This window comes from Benincasa hispida, chromosome 3 (assembly GCF_027475165.1).
Source record: "Benincasa hispida cultivar pf3 chromosome 3, pf3_genome.v1.1, whole genome shotgun sequence".
Lineage (NCBI taxonomy): Eukaryota > Viridiplantae > Streptophyta > Magnoliopsida > Cucurbitales > Cucurbitaceae > Benincasa > Benincasa hispida.
Window position 1 is genome coordinate 35,055,142 of NC_143480.1, and position 19,520 is coordinate 35,074,661.

At 34.9% G+C, this 19,520-nt stretch overlaps 2 protein-coding genes and 1 long non-coding RNA gene across 4 annotated transcripts; 1 reads left to right on the top strand and 2 right to left on the bottom strand.

The window, feature by feature from the left end:
• Positions 1-192: 192 nt before the first annotated feature.
• Positions 193-5,569, bottom strand: LOC120073080 (GDSL esterase/lipase At5g03820). Its single transcript, XM_039025690.2, has 5 exons — positions 5,103-5,569; positions 4,887-5,017; positions 4,461-4,694; positions 1,022-1,277; positions 193-610 (listed from the first exon to the last, which is right to left on the bottom strand). Exons 1-5 carry the CDS (start codon positions 5,344-5,346, stop codon positions 420-422), a joined length of 1,056 nt encoding a protein of 351 aa, XP_038881618.1. The 5' UTR covers positions 5,347-5,569; the 3' UTR covers positions 193-419.
• LOC150037220 (uncharacterized) lies at positions 500-1,358 on the top strand. Its single transcript, XR_016528192.1, has 2 exons — positions 500-639; positions 1,034-1,358. It is a non-coding gene; the product is annotated as an uncharacterized LOC150037220 (long non-coding RNA).
• Positions 5,570-6,470: 901 nt separating the features above from the next.
• On the bottom strand, positions 6,471-12,502 carry OMR1 (L-O-methylthreonine resistant 1). 2 transcript variants are annotated; one of them, XR_016528191.1, is made up of 10 exons: positions 11,741-12,427; positions 11,244-11,423; positions 10,854-11,123; positions 10,473-10,679; positions 9,504-9,752; positions 9,332-9,402; positions 8,134-8,251; positions 7,452-7,502; positions 7,149-7,283; positions 6,471-7,046 (listed from the first exon to the last, which is right to left on the bottom strand). XR_016528191.1 is itself a non-coding variant. In XM_039025688.2 (9 exons), the coding sequence occupies exons 1-9, from the start codon at positions 12,230-12,232 to the stop codon at positions 6,870-6,872; spliced, it is 1,899 nt and encodes a 632-aa protein (XP_038881616.1). In that variant the 5' UTR covers positions 12,233-12,502; the 3' UTR covers positions 6,471-6,869. The 2 variants fall into 2 exon arrangements, 1 of the variants encoding a protein (XP_038881616.1); XM_039025688.2 differs by lacking the exon at positions 7,452-7,502 and having other exon boundaries at positions 11,741-12,502.
• Positions 12,503-19,520: the final 7,018 nt, after the last annotated feature.

Genomic DNA, 19,520 nt, shown 5'->3' on the forward strand with positions numbered 1-19,520 from the left:
GAACCAGGGTGGTGGAAGAAGATTGAAAAGAGATATTTCTTTTCTTTATATATATATATAGTTTTGTGCTCAATCTTTCAAACTTTTGATGTTGCAATAACTTTTGTTATGTAGGTTTGAAAAGCTACAAAGGAAAAAGGAAACAGACGTTTGGCAAGAGTGAGTGTGATAAATGATTTCAAGTTGTTGATGTCTCCCAAAAGCATCATCCATTGTTCAAAAACTTAAATCATCCTCATACTTGACAGACTAAACTTGATCTTTTGTGCTATAAGATCCAATATAGGATTTGAGTTCAACTATCAAAGCATTTCAACACACAAATGAACTGTTTGATAAGGGTTAACATGGAACGAACGCAAGGTGTTTGATAAAATGTGTAGCAGAAGAATTGCCAGTATCTTGTAATAGCAACACTTTCAGATGAGGCTGAATCCCTGAGTAAGTAAATCCCCGGCCAAGACTTGATTTGCGGCTTCAGTTGGATGAAAACCGTCCCAGAAAACGTAGCCAGTGGCATTTGAGCATGTTCCAATTGATCTACTGTTGCAAAGGAAGGAGGTCTCTACTGTTCCTGTTCCACAGCAAGCCCTTCTTGACTCGAAAAACCCTGTGACATTCAAAGTTCCAACTGGAAAGGTCAGTTTCCATCTAAAATGTCATTTTCATCTTTCTATCTGTATTTTGATCTCTGATGATAATTATAAGATGTGATGGAAGTAATCAATCTGAGAAAGAGAGGGAAAATCATTCTTGAATCAAGCGTAAAACCCGCCTTTGAAAACTGGCTTGAGAGGGTTCTCAAGGGCTCAAAGAGCAAAGACAAGTAAACTGTAAACAAAGCTAATTGGGAAAAATTTGTGGATTTTTTTTATGAACATTTCCATCATCAACGCAGAATGATCTCAAAACAAATTAGTAGGCAATAACATAAAGAGGGTATGCAAAACTTTGAGAATGTTTTCATCTGCATATCATTTAATTTTAAGTTCCATGTAAAGCTGCTTAAGGAGGTTTTTACCATTTTCTGCAGGCTTTGAGACCATATCCAAGAGAGGTTGATAAATATCAAAGGCAACAAGCTTGAGATCAGAGAATCTGTTCTGCAAACTCTGAGATGTGCTTTGCAGCTTAGTGTTGAATGCAATGGCATCTTGATTTAACCTTTGGATGCATTGGTTGCTACCAGAACCAAAGAGGGTGATAGCTGCTGGCAAGCAACCCAATGGAGGTAATCCTGTCACCCCAATTCTCCTTGCTCCCAGTCCATATAGGTTCTGTCAAAGTGAAGATTGTGATATGCTGTTGTTTTCAAAGAAATATATGCAGATATTACAAAATAAATTTGATTTTTCTTATGAGTCTCTAGACCAACTTGCATACACCTCAATTAATCAAAACAATTATTTAACATAGTAGTATTTGATGTTAAAAACACTCTCAATAAAAACTCATTTCAATGGTCGAATATCATGACTTCAATACATGAGGCTCAAAGAATTCTTGACATATAGAAATCTATGAAGAACAGATGGGGATACAAGACATGGATATGACATGACATAGACATGGAGACACGACATTTTTTTAAAAAAAAATCTAGGACATGGTCATGACAAGGACACGTTTACTAAAATATATATTTTTTAAAATATATATCATTTTATACTAGAAGAAAATTCAAAGTCAATGTGTTATTGTATTTATATGCTTAAGAAATTAGTTTGATATATTTCATACTCAATCTATCATTATTGTCATACATGTGTATGTTGTAGTCTACTCAACAAGTGTTATATGCATGTCTAACACATTTGTTGCACTAACACATGCTAGATACATGTCCAACAAGTGTCAATTGGAGTGTCCGATAGGACGATATAGATACGCTAAGTTTCCATGCTTCTATTAGGTACTTAAACACCTTGGAGAACCACACCCAAAAGCTAGCTATTGGGGTGGGAGAGCCAAGCCACTTAAGTACCACATTGGTCATCCCATTCTAACCAATGTGGGACAAAGGCATCCCATACTGCCTTGGTTCCTAACAACTTCTTAGATAGTAATTTAGCCAACATTAGTGTTAGTAACTCAAAACTGCAAATTAGTTTTTGAGTTGGTTTAGTCAATTCCTAGTTTCTAGGAAATAGTTGAAGTTATTTTTAGTTTTAGTCAAGTCTAAGTTCCTATCCTTGTGGAGTTAGTGGATTAGTTGCTAACATTGTGGAATCTATTTTTAGATTCAAGATATGTATTTATATGGAGTTTTCTAGAATGAAATACACACTTCCCATTTTTCTCATTTCTCTCTCATTAGAGAATCAGTGAAATATCTCCGAGAGAAACTGAGTGATACACTTGTGAGAGTTGTTAGAGATGGAATTAGGATCAAACAGTCTTTCTCCATTGGCTCCACCTGTGTTTGATGGTGAAAACTACCAGGCATGGGCTATCAAAATACAAACCTACATAGAGGATTGTGATTATTGGGAAGCAATTGAGCAAGACTATGAGATTGCTCTACTTCCTGATAACCCAACAATACATCAGATCAAGACTTACAAGGAGAGGGTCACTAGGAAGGAGCTTGCCTATATGCAGTTGTGTCTCCCGCAATATTCAATAGAATTATGGCCTTGAAGTCGGCAAGGAGATCTGGGAGTTCCTCAAAAGTGAGTATGAAGGTGATGAGAGGATTAAAGGCATGACAGTGTTGAACTTGGTGCGAGAATTCGAGAGAATGCAAATGAAGGATTCTGAGTCCATTAAAAAGTACTCAGATAAGTTGATTGGGATTGCTAACAAGGAAAGAACATTAGGAACCAATTCATCTGACAATAGATTGGTTCAGAAGATTCTAGTTTCAGTACCTGAGAGATATGAAGCAATCATTGCTTCCTTAGAAAATACTAAAGACCTCTCAAAACTCAAGGTGATAGAAGTGGTTAGTGCTTTGCAAGCACAAGAGCAGAGGAGGTTGATAAGACAAGAAGGAAGAATTTAGGGGGCATTGAACCCTAGAGTGCAGCAGGGAGAAGGTGGAAGAGAGAAGAAGGGAAGTGGCAGCAGTAGCTCAGAGTCTGTTGCAAAGGATGCTGGTAGTACATACAAGCACTATGGGAAGCAGAATCATCCACATTTCAGATGCTGGAGAAGGCCAGATGTGAAGTGTAGAAGATGTCATTTATTGGGGCACATTGAACGATTCTGTAAGGAAGAAAATCCTCAACAGCAAGGAGGAGCACATGTTGTAGTACAACAAGAAGAAGATCAACTCTTTGTGGCTACTTGTTTCTCATCAGTCACTATATGTGATGGTTGGTTGGTTGATAGTGGGTGTACCAATCACATGACAAGTGACAGAGAGTTGTTCAAGGACCTTGACAAGTCATTCAAGTCAAGGGTGAAGATAGGAAACGATGAGTATCTAGAAGTAAAGGGGAAGGGCACAGTGTCAATAGAGAGCTGTGCCGGAACCAAGTTGATTACTGAAGTGTTGTTTGTCCCTGAAATTGATCAAAACTTGTTAAGCGTTGGTCAATTAGTAGAGAAGAGATTCAAAGTGTTGTTTGAAGAAGGAAAGTGCCTCATTTCTGATTCCAATGGGAATGAGTTGTTCAAAATAAAGATGCAACACAAGAGCTTCTCGTTGGATCCACTCGAGAAGGAGCATATAGCTTTCAAGTATCAAGTAAATGACACTGAGTTATGGTACAAGAGGTTGGAACATTTTCATCAAAAAGGGTGTATGCACAAGTTTGGGGAATTGATTTTTCTGAGACTTTTGCACCAGTTGCAAGAATGGACACAATCAGGTTGCTACTAGTTGTGTCTAAATGGAGTGTTAGAAGAAGAGATCTATGTTGAGCAACCAGACGGATTCATCATATCAAGATAAGAGTAGAAGGTTTATTTGTTGAAGAAGGCTCTCCATGGGTTGTAGCAAGCTCCTAGGGCATGGTACAACAAGATGGATGATCACTTGTTGAACCTGGGTTTTGTGTGAGTCGTTTTCAAGCTCTTAGGAGCAAGTTAGGTGTTTGCAATATTTGAGTTAGGAGGAGAATGTTAGTAACTCAAAACTGCAAATTAGTTTTTGAGTTGGTCTAGTCAATTCCTAGTTTTTAGGAAATAGTTGAAGTTATTTTTAGTTGTAGTCAAGTCTAAGTTCCTATCCTTGTGGAGTTAGTGGGATTAGTTGCTAACATTGTGGAATCTATTTTTAGATTCAAGATATGTATTTATATGGAGTTTTTGAGAATGAAAGACACACTTCCCATTTTTCTCATTTCCCTCTCATTAGTTAGGAGAACAATTAGGTGGGCCAAAAATATGAAAATAAATAACAAATAAATTTGAGGTTTTGAGAAAGAGAAACTGTTGGCATCTGTTCTCAGTTTCCTCAAAATGCATTATATATCTGCAAATAAGAGGAAACAGAAATAGAAAAAATGGGAAACCTGAATGAAGCTTGAGAAAGATGTAATGAGAATGTCAGAGAATTGCTGGGGTGAGTATGTTCTGTAAAGAAGAGGATTAACATAGTAATTCTGAATGAAATCACTGCTGCCTGCACTAAGAAGGTGAATTGCACCAGAGAATATAGTATTGCCTTTCTCTGTTCCCACCATGTTTACAACTTTGCTTTGATATTCCTTGTAATAATTCAACTGCTGGGTTAATGAAACTGCATGCTGCAAAAACAATGCAAACATGGGTATGTTAAAGCATCAGACTCAAAAACTTAAAACGAGAGCCAACATGGAGGAGTTTGAATTCACGATCTCAATCATATATTAGATCTAAACATCTTTTCTCATGTGCTAGCTTAGCTATTAGTACACAACTCATAAACTACTAATGAAGAGGTAGAGAAGATTATTTACATATAGCTGAGCTGTGCCATCATAAAAGCCAGAAGCAGCAGAAGCAAAGTTGGCTCCTGTTAAAAGCTTGTTTCCAGTGGCATCTTGACTCAAATATGCAGGAGGATATGAAGAAAATCCAAGGAATTCAGCTGTGTATAAAAGAACAGAAACAAACTGGTTGGAAATGATGAAAACAGGACTGAAGAAAAACAAAAGAAGAGGATGGAAAAATACCAGTAAAATCAGTGGCAAGCTTGCCATTGCAAAACCTTCCTGTTGGTGTGTGAGTAACAAAGTCTCTTCCGTAAGGAGGAAAGTTAGCCTTGACAACTGTTAGAAGATTGTTGTTATTTCCGACGTCGACGACCGAGTCCCCGAAGATGCAGAGTGCAGGAACAAGAGGACCACTGATAGCCACTGGAAAAATGAGAGCTAGAAGGCTGAAGGGAAGCAAGAAGCCACTGACTGGAAGCTGCATTTTTTATTTTCTGTAGCAAAAGGTTGAAAGTTTTTTGGTTTTGGCAAGAGAGAAAGAAGAAGGGAGAGTGAATGAAGATGCAGGGGGCAGATGGGAGAGAATTTATTGAGAAAAATTGGTTCTAAGAGCGTTAGTCAAATTGCCATAACTCTCTTTTCTTTGCATGGTATGGTTCATTTCCCCAAGAAGAAGCATGGTTTGGCACATCCTTAGATTTTCAGTCCTGTTTAAGATTTTTATAAAAACTATTAATTAATTAATTAATGATTGTTTCAATAAGAATTATGGTCTTTAAAGATTAAAGTGAGTGCATTAAATTATCTTTGCTTAGGATTGGTTGGAGCAAAATAAATGCTGAAATCAATTGAAAGAGTACTATTTGCTGCAAAAACTTTTCTTCTGAAATACTTGCTGTTTTCTTATCATTTTATGGAAGAAGCTGTGGAATGGAGTAAATGGGATTAATGGAGGGTGGCAGAAGCTTATACAGGTAAGTGAAGAAAAATGTTATAAAGTTCAATATTAAAAACACATAAATTCGTTCAATCTTCTCCAAATTTATGTGGGCTAAATTATAAGAAAAAAAAAATATGGAGGTTTTATTTTTTTCTTTTTATTAAAGTATTTTAATCTTGAAACTATTTTAAAAAGATTATAGTTTTAAATTTTCAAGTGGAGTCGTCTCCGTAAAGTTGTCTCATTGCCATGTAGACAATTTCATCTGCCACATAAAGTCATCTCTTTGTAGGTTGGAGTAGTGAACATGTGTACACTCTTGGCGGTAAATGCTATCTGAATGAGGTCGTCTCTTCGAGAGATGAACCTCCAATAATTTAAAATTATAAGATTGTAAAAAGAATTCTTAAAATGTTTTTAAAAAGGCACCCTGGTTGCCATCACACTTTTTATTTTTCTATTTAACTACTTTTAAAAGAATATGGATGCTTGTTAAAATAAAACAAAAAAACTCAGTTACTTTTTATAATTTAACATGTGCTAACATAACTTTCAACATTTTCACTGCAATAATACATGGAAAAATTGGTACAATTTACAAATAAACTATGCTATAAATTTATTAATATAAGCTATAAAATTACTTCTCAAGCAACTTGAACACAGAATAAGCAGTAAAATCTAGTTTTAGTACTACTTGCATCATTTCATTCAGACAAGGATAGTTGGTCAATTTCCCCAATACAGACTTATGACTTTACCAGTAGACTCCACTCTTGACTCTACTAATTTCCATCATCATCCATTATTTTGAATTGGACAAATAAAACAGAGCTATTCCAACATCAACACAAAGAAGAGAGTATCTGAAATGATCCCCCACCCCTAATCGTGTAAAAGTAGAGACAACACTAAGTTAATCAAACACATAACAAAATTTCATGGTAAAGGATGATACTTGGTAGCCTTTTGAAGTACAGAATGCCACGTCTCTAATACAATGTACAAGATTTGGAGTAGCTTGTTTTACCCGCTTTCGTTTAGTCATCAATATGTCGATATTTGGATCAACTTAAGAGATTTGCGGCCTTGTGAGATGGTCTATGATGCATCAAAAGCTGAAAGATACCATCATCAGTTACCACAACGTAATCATATCCGACCCTCCGAACACGTTCATGGAATTCGCTCATGTCGGATTTTTCAATCTGAAGCCCAACTAATATGTTTGCACCAGTTTCACCCTGTTGAAGAAGAAAATATTCGATATGTTAGCGGATGGAAGGTTCTTGAAAACAGTCTTCCTAATAAAAGAGTAATTTAAAAGTCAGATCCCAGTTTTAAACCTTGCTTTGATAATGAAACAAAGTAATGTTCCAGCGTGGACTCAAAGCATCTAAGAACTTCTCTAGAGCACCTGGCCTTTCCGGGAAAATAAAACGACAAAGAACTTCGTTTTCAACATTTGATTTGCCTCCCATCTGCAAAGAGTAATCATGTGTTGAACAGAAGAACATGGAAGATGTATTTCCAGTTAAGCTCAATGTGATAATATGCGAAAATCTGAAATTTATTTTTATCCAATACATACAAATAATGTAGAAACACAAGATTTTGAGTAAAACAAGGTTAGGAATTAGGATTTCAACCTAGCACGAGCAAATCTCCTTCCCTGTCTACTACCCATCGGCTACTTGGACCTACAAATTACACACAATCACTTGGATAAAAATGACACCTAGTGAGTGAGAGAGAGAGCTCCTTCCCTTGAAGGCTAACTAGCAATCCCATTCCTAGGTGTTAGTGGAGCAAACTAAATTTGAAAATTTAAGTCTCTTATAATCACGATTTTGAAAATTAAGCTTATAAACTCTACTTCTACCATAAGTTCCTTTATTCTGATTTCTACTTGTTACAAGTGTTTTCAAAAGCCAAGTTTTGAAGAAAAATTAGGAAAAAGAAAAAAGAAAAAAGAAAAAACCCAAAGAATTCAAAAAATAAGTCCTTTAACCATGGTTATCAAACGGTATTAAATTAGATAAATCCCACTTGGTAATCTTTTCAACAGCACCATTTTATTGGCAGCAAGCTCGTTATGATATGGTTGTTTTCTTATGCTAAAAAATTCAACTTGTCAATAATCAAATGCATATATTCAGGCGCATGACCACACCAATTATGCATGTAAGATGTCCCTTATAATAGAGACAAAAACATATAAACAGTGAGCTACCATAAGCTGGTTAAGAAGGAGCGTCTTTACTATGCTCGTGTAAAGCAATTGTTGTAGGCATTTGCTAAATTCATTAGCCAAAAAAAAGAAGTACTTACCAAGTAACGCAAGTGATCCTTTACAAGATCATTCTTTGTGAGATTATAAGTTTCAAGCTGAGCCGATTCCATCCTATTCTTCATTTCTTCTAGTTCGGAAGGCATATGGATACCAACACTGCAAAGCACAACGATGAAAACAAATATTATTATATGCTCCCTTCTTTAGATACTCCCCACAATACACCAAAGTATAGCGAAATACAAAATAACTAAATAAATAAGACCCAACATGAAAGATAAATAAATCAAGGCTATCCATCTTGATAAGGAGAAACCAACTTAAAAACAGACAAGGAGCTCGACCATAGGACCCCAAGAAAAACTTAGCCTATTAGTAATTAGAACAATATTGACATTTTGCAACAATGACAAATTTGAAAGTATTCAAGATCCCATCATTAGAAAAGGACTTCATTTTTGTTTAATTCAACATACATGTTTTGGTTGAGAAGAAATGAAACATTACAGAAGACCTAAGAAGCATGGACACTTTAATTTAGCTAGCGTGTTCATGTTGTACATGTGTTGGACACTTGGACACTCCGACACTTGTTGATTACAAAGAGTCTTAGTGACAAACACCTAGAGAAAGCATTATATCACATAGAAGACCACGCCTCCACTCGAAATCCTTCAAGCCCCGCCAAAAACTCTCCTATTCCCCTCTAACCATAACCCCCAAATCATTCGAAAAGTATTTGATTTTTCCAGTATAAACCAATACCAACGAGCACATGAAAAAGGCTAGACCTTCCAAATAGACAAGCACAAATTATTCCAGATAACCCTGATTGAAAGACCTAATATTATTTAAGATGTCACCTATGTACTTCCTTGGAACAGGGAAACAAAAAAAAAAAAAAAAAAAAAAAAAAAAAAAAAAAAAAAAAAAAACTCAAACCCACAACCAGAACCAAAATCAGCACTCAACAGCCAACTTTAGTGTCAAGAAGAAGAAAAAATTACACTCCAACCTGAAAATCTTCAAATACCTACTACAAAACTCCCTCTTTATGTTTTCTTTGCTTTTGTTTTTACTAGTCTCATTAAATCACTCTTTTTTATTACTGATTTTTTCTTACCCTTTAGCAGCTTCATTTTCCCTTCTCTTTCAGATGAAATTGGAATCAACAAAGCTACTGTAAACTGGAAAAAAGTTTTAATTGATATTGGCAATAGCTTGATAAGCACTTACCTGTAAAGAACAACCGCTTCTTTTTCAGAACTATATCTATACTTGAATTCTGTAATGTTCATAGGCCCAACCTGAAAATCCAAATTCCCCAGTTAGCATTCATTCTAATGTCTGCGAATATCAACCAAGATTGATGTTTAGCAAGAAAACTTCGAAAGACAAATAAACAAACCAGTTCACAAAATCTTTTAAAGCTTCCAGGTATCTCCGGCAATATAGTTGCGAGCACAGCCTCTTTTTCACGACCAACATTGGCAAGTTCAGTAACTATACTCAGTTTGTCAAAGTTCATATTTGCACCGCTGGTTATTACCACAACATTTTCTCCCTTCAAGTCATAATATTTGCAGTATGCCTCGGCTCCAGCAAGAGAAAGAGCACCTGCAGGTTCCAAGATGCTCCTCTTCTCCTCAAACATATCCTGTGATAAAATAATAAACATCAAAAACCTCTGCTCAAACCAAAGCTCGAAGAATATTGAAGACAAGTTCCACAAGAAAAATCACATAGTTCTTATCCAAGTGCCATTGAAAGGAGAAAACAAAAAGACTGGTCATAGTTTGAGCATATATCTACACTAGGTGTTAAGAATGTCAATATTTGCAATAGCATTTTTATCTATTTCCCCAAATGTTAGTTCAAATGAATCTTCGCTGTGATCCTTTCTGTGGAAGCATAAAGACTGATCAGGAATCGTCATATGGGCTTCAACAAATGCATATGAAACAAGTAACAGCGATGTGTAGTTACTAGATTTACTGGACATGGATTGTTGTACATAAGAAACACATGATACTGATTCTAGTGGAGATCGAAATTTTACAATCAACAAGCATCTCCATATAAGTTCAGAACTAAAGTCAGTCTTGTACCCATCAGAAACCAGAAGTATGCAAATAGAAGGCGCAAAAAAACAAAACAAAAAACAAAAAAACAAAAAAAACAAAACAAAACAAAACAAAACAAAACAAAACAAACAAACAGAAAACAACAACGATTTCATTGAAAGCATACAATTTAACATAATTAAGCTACATTTGCAGAACATGCTAATCAACTCTTATATTAAACGAGAAGTCATTCTTGTTATGTATAAGACAATGAGATGCATGTGCATGAAAGAGAAAAAAGAAGCCCAAACCTTTATCGAAGCACATATAGCATCACGGCTAACAAGAACTACACCATCCATGAGATCTTTGCAAAGGCGAAAAGTCTCTTCACCAACTTCTTTAACTGCTACACCATCAGCAAAACCTCCAGCCTTGTCCAATATTATTCTTTCGCCATGACATAATGATAATGCCATAGCATTTGCATCAGATGGCTCTACCCCAATAATCTTTACCTGTATGAAAGATGTGAAAAATAAGGCCAAGTGATGTCTCTGTAATAGATAATATTTTAACTCTGGTTTCTTAGAGGGAAGAACAGATATATTAAGAAATAGCGTAACATCAAGAATCCCTATCGTTGAAACTGAAAAGGATGGTGTTAGGAAAGCTTAAAATGACCAACAGACCTCAGGAGAAACCCTCTTGACATAAGCAGCAATACCAGCTATTAGACCACCACCCCCAACTGGCACAAAAATTGCATGCAATGGGCCTTTTATTTGACGCACAATTTCCATCCCAACTGTACCCTGCCCTGCTATAACATCAGGATGATCAAAAGGAGGAATGAATGTGCGGCCTTCCTCTACGCCCCGCTTTTTAGCATATGCTTGTGCCTCATCGTATGAATCTCCAACAAGAACAACAGTTGCACCCAATTTTTTAACTGATTGCCACTGCAACATTACAAGTTCTCATTTTCATTAGCAAACCAACAGCATTGTTATCTACATGAAACACCAGTACAAAAGGGGAGGGGGGAATGAAAGAACCTAAAGCTGAAGAAATTATTGCACCTTAATTTGAGGTGTAGTAAGGGGCATAGCAATTACAGCATTACATCTTAATCGCTTAGCCGCTAATGCAACTCCTTGAGCATGATTTCCAGCTGAAGAGCATATAACTCCTTTGTCCAACTGTTCTTTCGGAAGTTTTGCCATCATATTATAAGCTCCACGAAGCTTGAATGAGAACACCTACAAATAAAATTTAAAAAAAGGGTTAAAACCATGACTACTTAGCAAAATCATCCATTAAGGCCCATCAACAGAAGCAACCGTCATCATCTGATGTTGAAACCAAAAGACAGTACAGCCGCAATTTGATGTACTAAAAATAAGTCGACGAATGCTCAATGGTCATCGCTACATGTTAAACAAAAGCTTAAATTGAAAATATGGGCAGTAGTTCACACAGAATCCTCGAACAAACGACCAAAGAAATGCTAATTTTCAAACCGATAGATTAACCAAAAATAAAAAAGAATAAGAAACCCTACTAAAAATTCACTTACGGGCTGCAAGTCCTCCCTCTTGAGCCAGATATTCACCCCCAAACGTTCAGACAACGTCGGCGCAAGCTGCAACGGGGATTCAATAGCCACATCATACACCTTCGAACCCAAGATTCTGGTCAAATACTCCATCGCATTAAGACTATCCTCGCCATCATCATCAGAACCGGAACGGTCCGGAACAGCGCCGAGATATCCAGGCGGGAACTGCAGCGAATCCGCCGACACCCTCTTGCGAGGAGGCAAAGGGGTGGCTGCCAATGCGTCTCCAAGAGTCGGAACCGAAGTGTTGGTTACAGAATTAGGAGGGATGTCAACGGTGTGTTTTGAAAGCGTGGCTTGGATGAATGGAGGCCTGGTAAGTCTAATTCTGCTTCGATTGTCATCAAGCGAAATGGACGCTCCTCCATTCAAGAAGGAAGGTGAGGATAGAAGGAGAGATCTTCGAGCAATTGGGTGTGAAGTGGGTGCGTTGAGAAGAAGAGCTTCCATTGGAGTGGCAGGAAGGCAAGCGATCGGAGCTGGAAAAGATAAAAGAGGGGCGGCGGCGGCGGCGGCGGAGAGGAAGAACTGCACCTGCTCCCAATAAGTTCCTCTGTTTTTTTCGCTGCTTGGGTTGGCTGCGGTTAAGTGCAGCAAAGCATTGAGGGGGAAATGAAGGATTTATTTTGTTTTTCACCAATCAAACAAAACCATGGAATCCTTGGTTGCTTCTATTCTCTGATTTTTTTTTTCTTTTAAATTATTATTATTATTATTATTATTTTGTTACCTACACCACTATCGATCATATATATAAAATCAACTACTATTTTTTTAAAAAAAAAAATTAAATAAATAGTTACGAATCCATTTTAATTGAATACAATAAATAGTTACATATAAATACAGTAATAATTACCCAATAAATGGATACACCTAGTTTCTTTTATACATATATATACACTATTTTGATGAATTGTTTTTAAATATAGGAAAATTAGTTAATTTATTTATAAATATAGTAAAATCTGTCTATCAAAATAGATACTAACATTTTGTTTTATTTAAAAATATTTTTAATATTTAAAATAATTACTTATTTTGATTTTTTTTTAAAATGTTTAATTTTAGTCTACATATTTTCATAATCTTAAATTTAGTCATTTAAAATTAATTTGCATCGATATTAATTAAATAATAATAATAATTTGTATACAATATGTTATTATGTTTTCAAAGAAAACACTAATAGTTACGGTTAAAAAAATTAGTTAGAAACTAGTTGTAGAATAGAATTTAATTTAACATTTATTGAATGAAAATTTTCACAAATAGAAAAATGTCAAACTATTTACAAAATTGATAAAAAAAAAAACACTAATAGAACTGATAAACTTCTATTAGTGTCTATCACTTTCTATCACTGATAGACACTAATAAACTTTTATCCGTCTCTATCAACTTCTATCAAAGAATATTAAAATTTTATTATTTTGTATAAATAATTCTTTCTATTTTTATATTTTTAAAAATTTTCTTATATTGAAAGTGTGATAATTAAAAATAGATATTTTAAAATATGGGACTAAAATTGAAAACTTTTCGGAGTAAAAAAAGACGAATATAGAATGTTAATCTATTTATTACTTATATTATATTTCCATAATGACACATTATTGCGATGTTCGATTTTTTTTATTATGTAATAAAGAAAAACAAATAAATTAATTAAATAATTTATGGCCGGGTGAATCAGCGATTTTCTTTTTTTCTTTTTTTTTTTTTTTACTAAAAGCGAATCATAGTGTGTGCCCCACAAATTAAATCAATCATGTTTAAAAGGTCTAAAAATAAGGGGCCGAATACTTCCACAAAAGAATCCCCCACCCCCACATGAATTAAAACTATTTTTAAAATATTTATATTAGAAGAGAAAATTAAAAGGATATTGTCTTCTAGAAACTATTTAGGAAAATATTGTTGTTTTCAAACTATTTGTAAAAATATTATTTTTTTTTTTAAATAAGTCGAGAATTGAAAATTCGACCTAAATAGGTCGAATTTTGAACCCTCGACCTTCTTTCATTTGTACGTCGAACTTTGAACCCTCGACCTTGTCCTTCCTAACACTATTATTGAGTCTGTTTAATTATCATTCTGGAGACCTTCCTCTATCAAAAGATGTATTTCTAAATTTTCATAAAGTCCCCCTGGAATTCCTTCCAAAGCTTGTTGAATAATTTTTACGGATTCTGTCATCTCCTAAATAACGAGCTAATGAATCTCCTTCTCTTTGCCACTAAACTTCCCAATCAAATTCGAGAGCGAGATTTTGATAGAGAGCGAGAATACTGTACAATTTTTTTTTTTTCCTTTTTAATTATTACACATTCCATCTTCTTCTTTTTAATCCTTTCTTTTTTTTTTTTAATTTTTCATTTTATAAAAATAATTTCTAAAAATATTTTATTATTGTATTTAAACTCTAAAAAGAATAAATTAAAAAAATAATAACTCATAAAAATAAAAAAAATGTAAATTAAATATTTCATTTATATAAAAATAATTATAAAAATCAATGTGTCCTACAAGGCGGACGTCGTCGATTTCGAGCTGGTTGTCATCGTCGACTTCAAATTTGAGGTTGATCGGATTCTTCTTGATGTTGCTCTGGTACCTCTACAGGCGCTTCATTATATAAATATTCATTATGCTCTCTACGACCTCGACCATGTCCATGCACGTATGAAGACGAAGGACCAGCCTCTGAGTCATAATGTCCTGAACTAAATGCTGGCATCACCATCATCGGATTAACATAATCAGTTTGACTCTGTGTCTGTGTCATAGGGGACAACTCTTCCACATTATGTGCAACCTCATCAAACTCATCCTCTTCCCGAACAGGTCTTCTACGTCAAGGAGTTGGTGGAGGAACAATAGGTATATCGTACATATAATGAATTTCCTCTATATAGCTTTGGTTGTCACTACATATGGCAAGAACCTGGTTCGGATCATTCGTAATCTCATGGAGTCTACTGTTGTTCGATCTCTGTGAATTATAAAACAATTAGACAATATTTAAAATAAAAAAATTAGATAATATTCATTCATTTACCAGATGACCCACAATTGCTCCCGGACGAGTGACGTAGCGCCTTGTGATATTATTATACCAATGAATATATTCTGGAGTGACATATGTGTCAAACTGTTCAAGAGAAACCCCCATTGTAATAAACCTTGCATGATAGTGCCATCGTACTACCAAATGTGCAACTTTTTCGGACCAATCTCCAGTCCTTAGGTCAATATCATGCAGTATGGGTTCAGTATTACAAGGCTATGGGACATCCTGCTGAAAACCGAATTGTCTCATCACTCTGTCAAGAAGATGCTACTCACCAATGTGAAAACATATGAGAGGACTCATCGTCCGCCATATGTTTTGACTATTCGTACAAAAATTAGGCAAAGTATGCACTGCTACAATTATACCAGCATGTCGATCCCGTCCACCATATATGTTTTGACCAATGATGGTGACATTTCGGTCCCGTCTAACCATTTACTGGGTTGTTCACTGCTGCAATTATACCAGCATGTCGATCTGAAATTAAACACACCTCTTCGTGTGTTACAATGTCTCTCAGGTGTTTCATACTTAGTGATCTCAACAAGCCATCATACCGAGCGGTACTGTTCATGTAACAAGTGGCAAGTATTCGGCATTCCATGCTCACATTTTATGGTCGTTTGCTCACATTTTAACATGAACTACGAAGATTTTATTGAGGACTACTACAAATTGTCAACGTATGCTGAATGTTACTCTCCTCAATTTCAACCTGTACTGCATGAAGATTACTGGATCACGCACCCTAATATGCCCGTCTTACATCCTGATCCATCGTTGTTGAGAAGACCTGGTAGACCGAAAAGTTCACATTATCACAACGAGATGAATTGGACAAAACCAGCCACTCGACAACGATGTGGATTTTGTAACCAGTTAGGACATAATCGAAGGAAGTGTCCTTCGTTACTAAGACGGACTCCAGATACTTAGGGATTGAATAATAAATAATTTTTTTATTATATATTTATTTTATTGTATATTCAATTTTTTTATTATAATTTACTGTATATTCAATTTTTTTTATAATAATCTACTGTATATTCATTTTTTTTTTATAATCAATAAAGTTTTACATTATAATAATCTAATTATTCAATTTATTCAAATTATTGTCTAATGATTATTCAATTATAGTATAATAATCTAATATATTCAATTTGTTGTCTAATGATTATTCAATTATAGTATAATAATCTAATATATTCAATTTGTTGTCTAATAATTATTTAATTATAGTATAATAATCTAATATATTCAATTTATTGTCTAATGATTATTCAATTATAGTATAATAATCTAATATATTCAATTATAGTATGATTATTAGCTCTTTTTTCTCTTTTTTTATATATATTTTTATGGAAAGTTCAAATAAAGTGAAGACTCTCGCTCTCTCCTAGGATCTCGCTCTCTCCTAAGATCTTGCTCTCTTAATCTCGCTCTGTCCTAAGATCTCGCTCTCTCACTCTCACTCTCTCCTAAGATTTCGCTCTCTCACTCTCACTCTCTCCTAAGATCTCGCTCTCACTCTCTCGCTCTCTCTGTTATTGTTGTTATTTTTTCATTAATGATTACTAGCTTTCATTTCTTTTGGAACAATCACAGACAATTTTTTTATTATGGATCTACTACCAGAAACTCAATGCATAATCTTAGCATTCAATATGTATTCCTGAATAATCTCATTTTCAATTATTCAACCATTTCATTTTACCAAGTTTAATGTTAGTCAGATTAGTCAATATAAACTAAATCTCGCTCTCTCCAACATTCTCGCTTTGAATCTCGCTCTCTCCTAAAATCTCGCTTTGAATCTCGCTCTCTCCTAAAATCTCGCTTTGAATCTCGCTCTCTCCTTAATCTGCTTCAGCCCACTTATCTCCTTAATCGCTTTGAAGTTTCGACATGTGTGTAACCTTCGACAACCTAATATACAAAATTTTATTCGTAGACAAAGCTAATTCGGAATTGTTTTTCATTCCAAGGCATAACTTGTATCCATGAGCTTCATATTCGCCTGGAGTTCGCTCCCAGAAATATAGCCATCCCCACCCCTTCACGTTAATCTCACAAGCCTCTGTCTAATTCGAAATGATAACAAAATGCATAGGTTGTTAGAAGCAGCTCGAGTACACAGATACATATAGTATACCATCTCATTACTTTATTTCCTCTATGAGGGAAAAAAAAGTAATAAACCTGCAATCTCGAGGGTGGATGTGTGTCGAAACTTCAACCTTTGATAACCTAAGCGAGATTCGCGAGATTTCCCTCGTCGAGGGTTGAAGTTTCGACCTATGTATTGTTTTCAAGTTTTTCTTTGTTCGTCGAGTTCTCAACGTTCGACCTCCACATTAGTCGAGTTCTCAACGTTCGACCTCTAGCCTCGAACTCCCAAAACAACAATATCTCTCTAATAAGTTCAAAACAACAATATTTCTCTAATAAGTTTTGAAAACAACAATATTAATATTAAAGGTCCATATTAGAACCCAATAAATAAATAATGTAAAATTATTCATTAAATTTAGAGATATGAAGATTTTTAAAAGTAGAACAAAATTCAAGTATTGATTCTCAATAGATAAATAAATGAATAAAAGATAGATTCTCTTTTTCTCCGCCCTCCTTTGTTCACACGAATACGTCTTCTACCTTTAAATTTCTAATTTTGTTACGTATTTTTTATAATTTTTTAAAAAACTAAATTAAAGTTTGAAAACTAAGGAAAAAATTAAAATCTTGTTTTTGTTTTTGGAATTTGGCTAATAATTCAACTCATGTACCGCAAATTACTGTAAAAAAATTAAAAGAAAATATGTTTAATTTTTTTTTTTTTTAAACATGAGATACTTACCAAATAGAGTCATAGAAGAATTGATGAAAACTATTTGAATTAATGAAAAAGACCTTTAAGGAAAATTATTTTAAATGACAAAACTACTAAAAATATTTATAAATTATAATAAAATATCACAGTCTATTTGCGATAGATTGCGGTAGACTGCTATTTGTTTCTATCATGATATAGATAGACACAAATAGTAGTTTATCGCAATCTATCACAGATAAATAGTGAAATTTTTCTATATTTGTAAATAATTTGATTTATTTTCTTATATTTGATAACAACCTGACTTTTAATTGTGACTTGCGTAGGTTATAATTAACAATTTGATCCCATATATCTAAAATAGAAGTACTTTTAATTATTGGAAAATGTCCATGAATATTCTAAATACAATTTTTTTCCTTTAATTTTTCAAGTACTTAGAAGGAAATATATTGATTTATTCTTTAAAGAAAGAAAGAAATGATACTAATTTATAAGGGAGACCAAATATTTACACAATTGAATGAAGATTAATTTTATGGACTATGTCATTAATATATATATAGTTTATACCATTGAAAATATGTTGGTTGTGTAAAGGTAGATAAATCATTAATAGTGTATTTAGATATTTTGATTATTTATATGTTTTTTTTTTTTTTGAATAAGCAATATTATTATACAACAAAAAGAGGGATCCCACCGTCTGGAATCAAAGCACCATAGCAAACAAAGCACCTACATAAACAACACACAACCGGAAGACTCAAAACAACCAACCCAAACCAGCACAAACCATAAACAAAGAGACGAACAATCCAAACACAAGCAAAAAGAAAATATAATAAAAAGACCCTAAACCGGGGACAATCCAAGAACCAAAGAAACCAGGAGGAAACATAAGACAACGAACAACAAACAAGCTAGAGGAGGCCATGAAGATCAATCCGCCAAGAGACAACATGCGCATGGACCATAGAGACAATAAGTTGTAACAAAGAAGACGCCAATCTCGGATGCCCACCATGCAATCGATGATTCCTCTCCTGCCAAATGAAATAAATTGACGCATACCAAAAGACTCGAAATAACTTAATCTGAACATGCTTACCTGACCCCATCCGACACACCTACCTCAACTCTACATCCCACCCAGCAACCCGATGAGATGAACCTAACAGATGCAACACACCCTCCTAAACCTCACTCCCAAACACAGAATCGAAAAACAAATGATTTTGAGACTCCACCCCCATCAACACAAAGCAGATAGGCAGAATTCATCGTTCGATCCCACCTCCTTAACCAATCCCGAGTATCTAATTTATCCTTCACTGCCAGCCAGGCATAGAAGGAATGCCTCAGAATATTACCCCTAGACAAAACTAGATGAGCCTAGGACACTCTAGGACGTCTCGGACGTAGACTCTCCTAAGCACTAGCAACAGTAAATTGACCATTACCACTCAGTACCCAAAACCCAACAATCCTCCCCACTCACCCTTGACTCCACATCCTGAACCAAACCCCACAATTCAAGGATTTTCCAAGAAACCGACGGCCAAAGCCAACAACCATTAATAGATAAAAAATTCAACAATTTAGCCTCATGATGGCTGGCAGCATCATTAATCATGCGGTCCCCATAAATCTCGAAAATGGACCCCGCAAGCAGCCACTGAACCTACCAAACAAAACATCTCCTCCTATTACCAATCTACATCCTGACAAACGGCTTAAGCCTATCACGACAGTATAAAACACCTTCAAACACCAGGACCGTCCCATCTAAGTAAGAATCACCTATAATGAACGACCCCAAA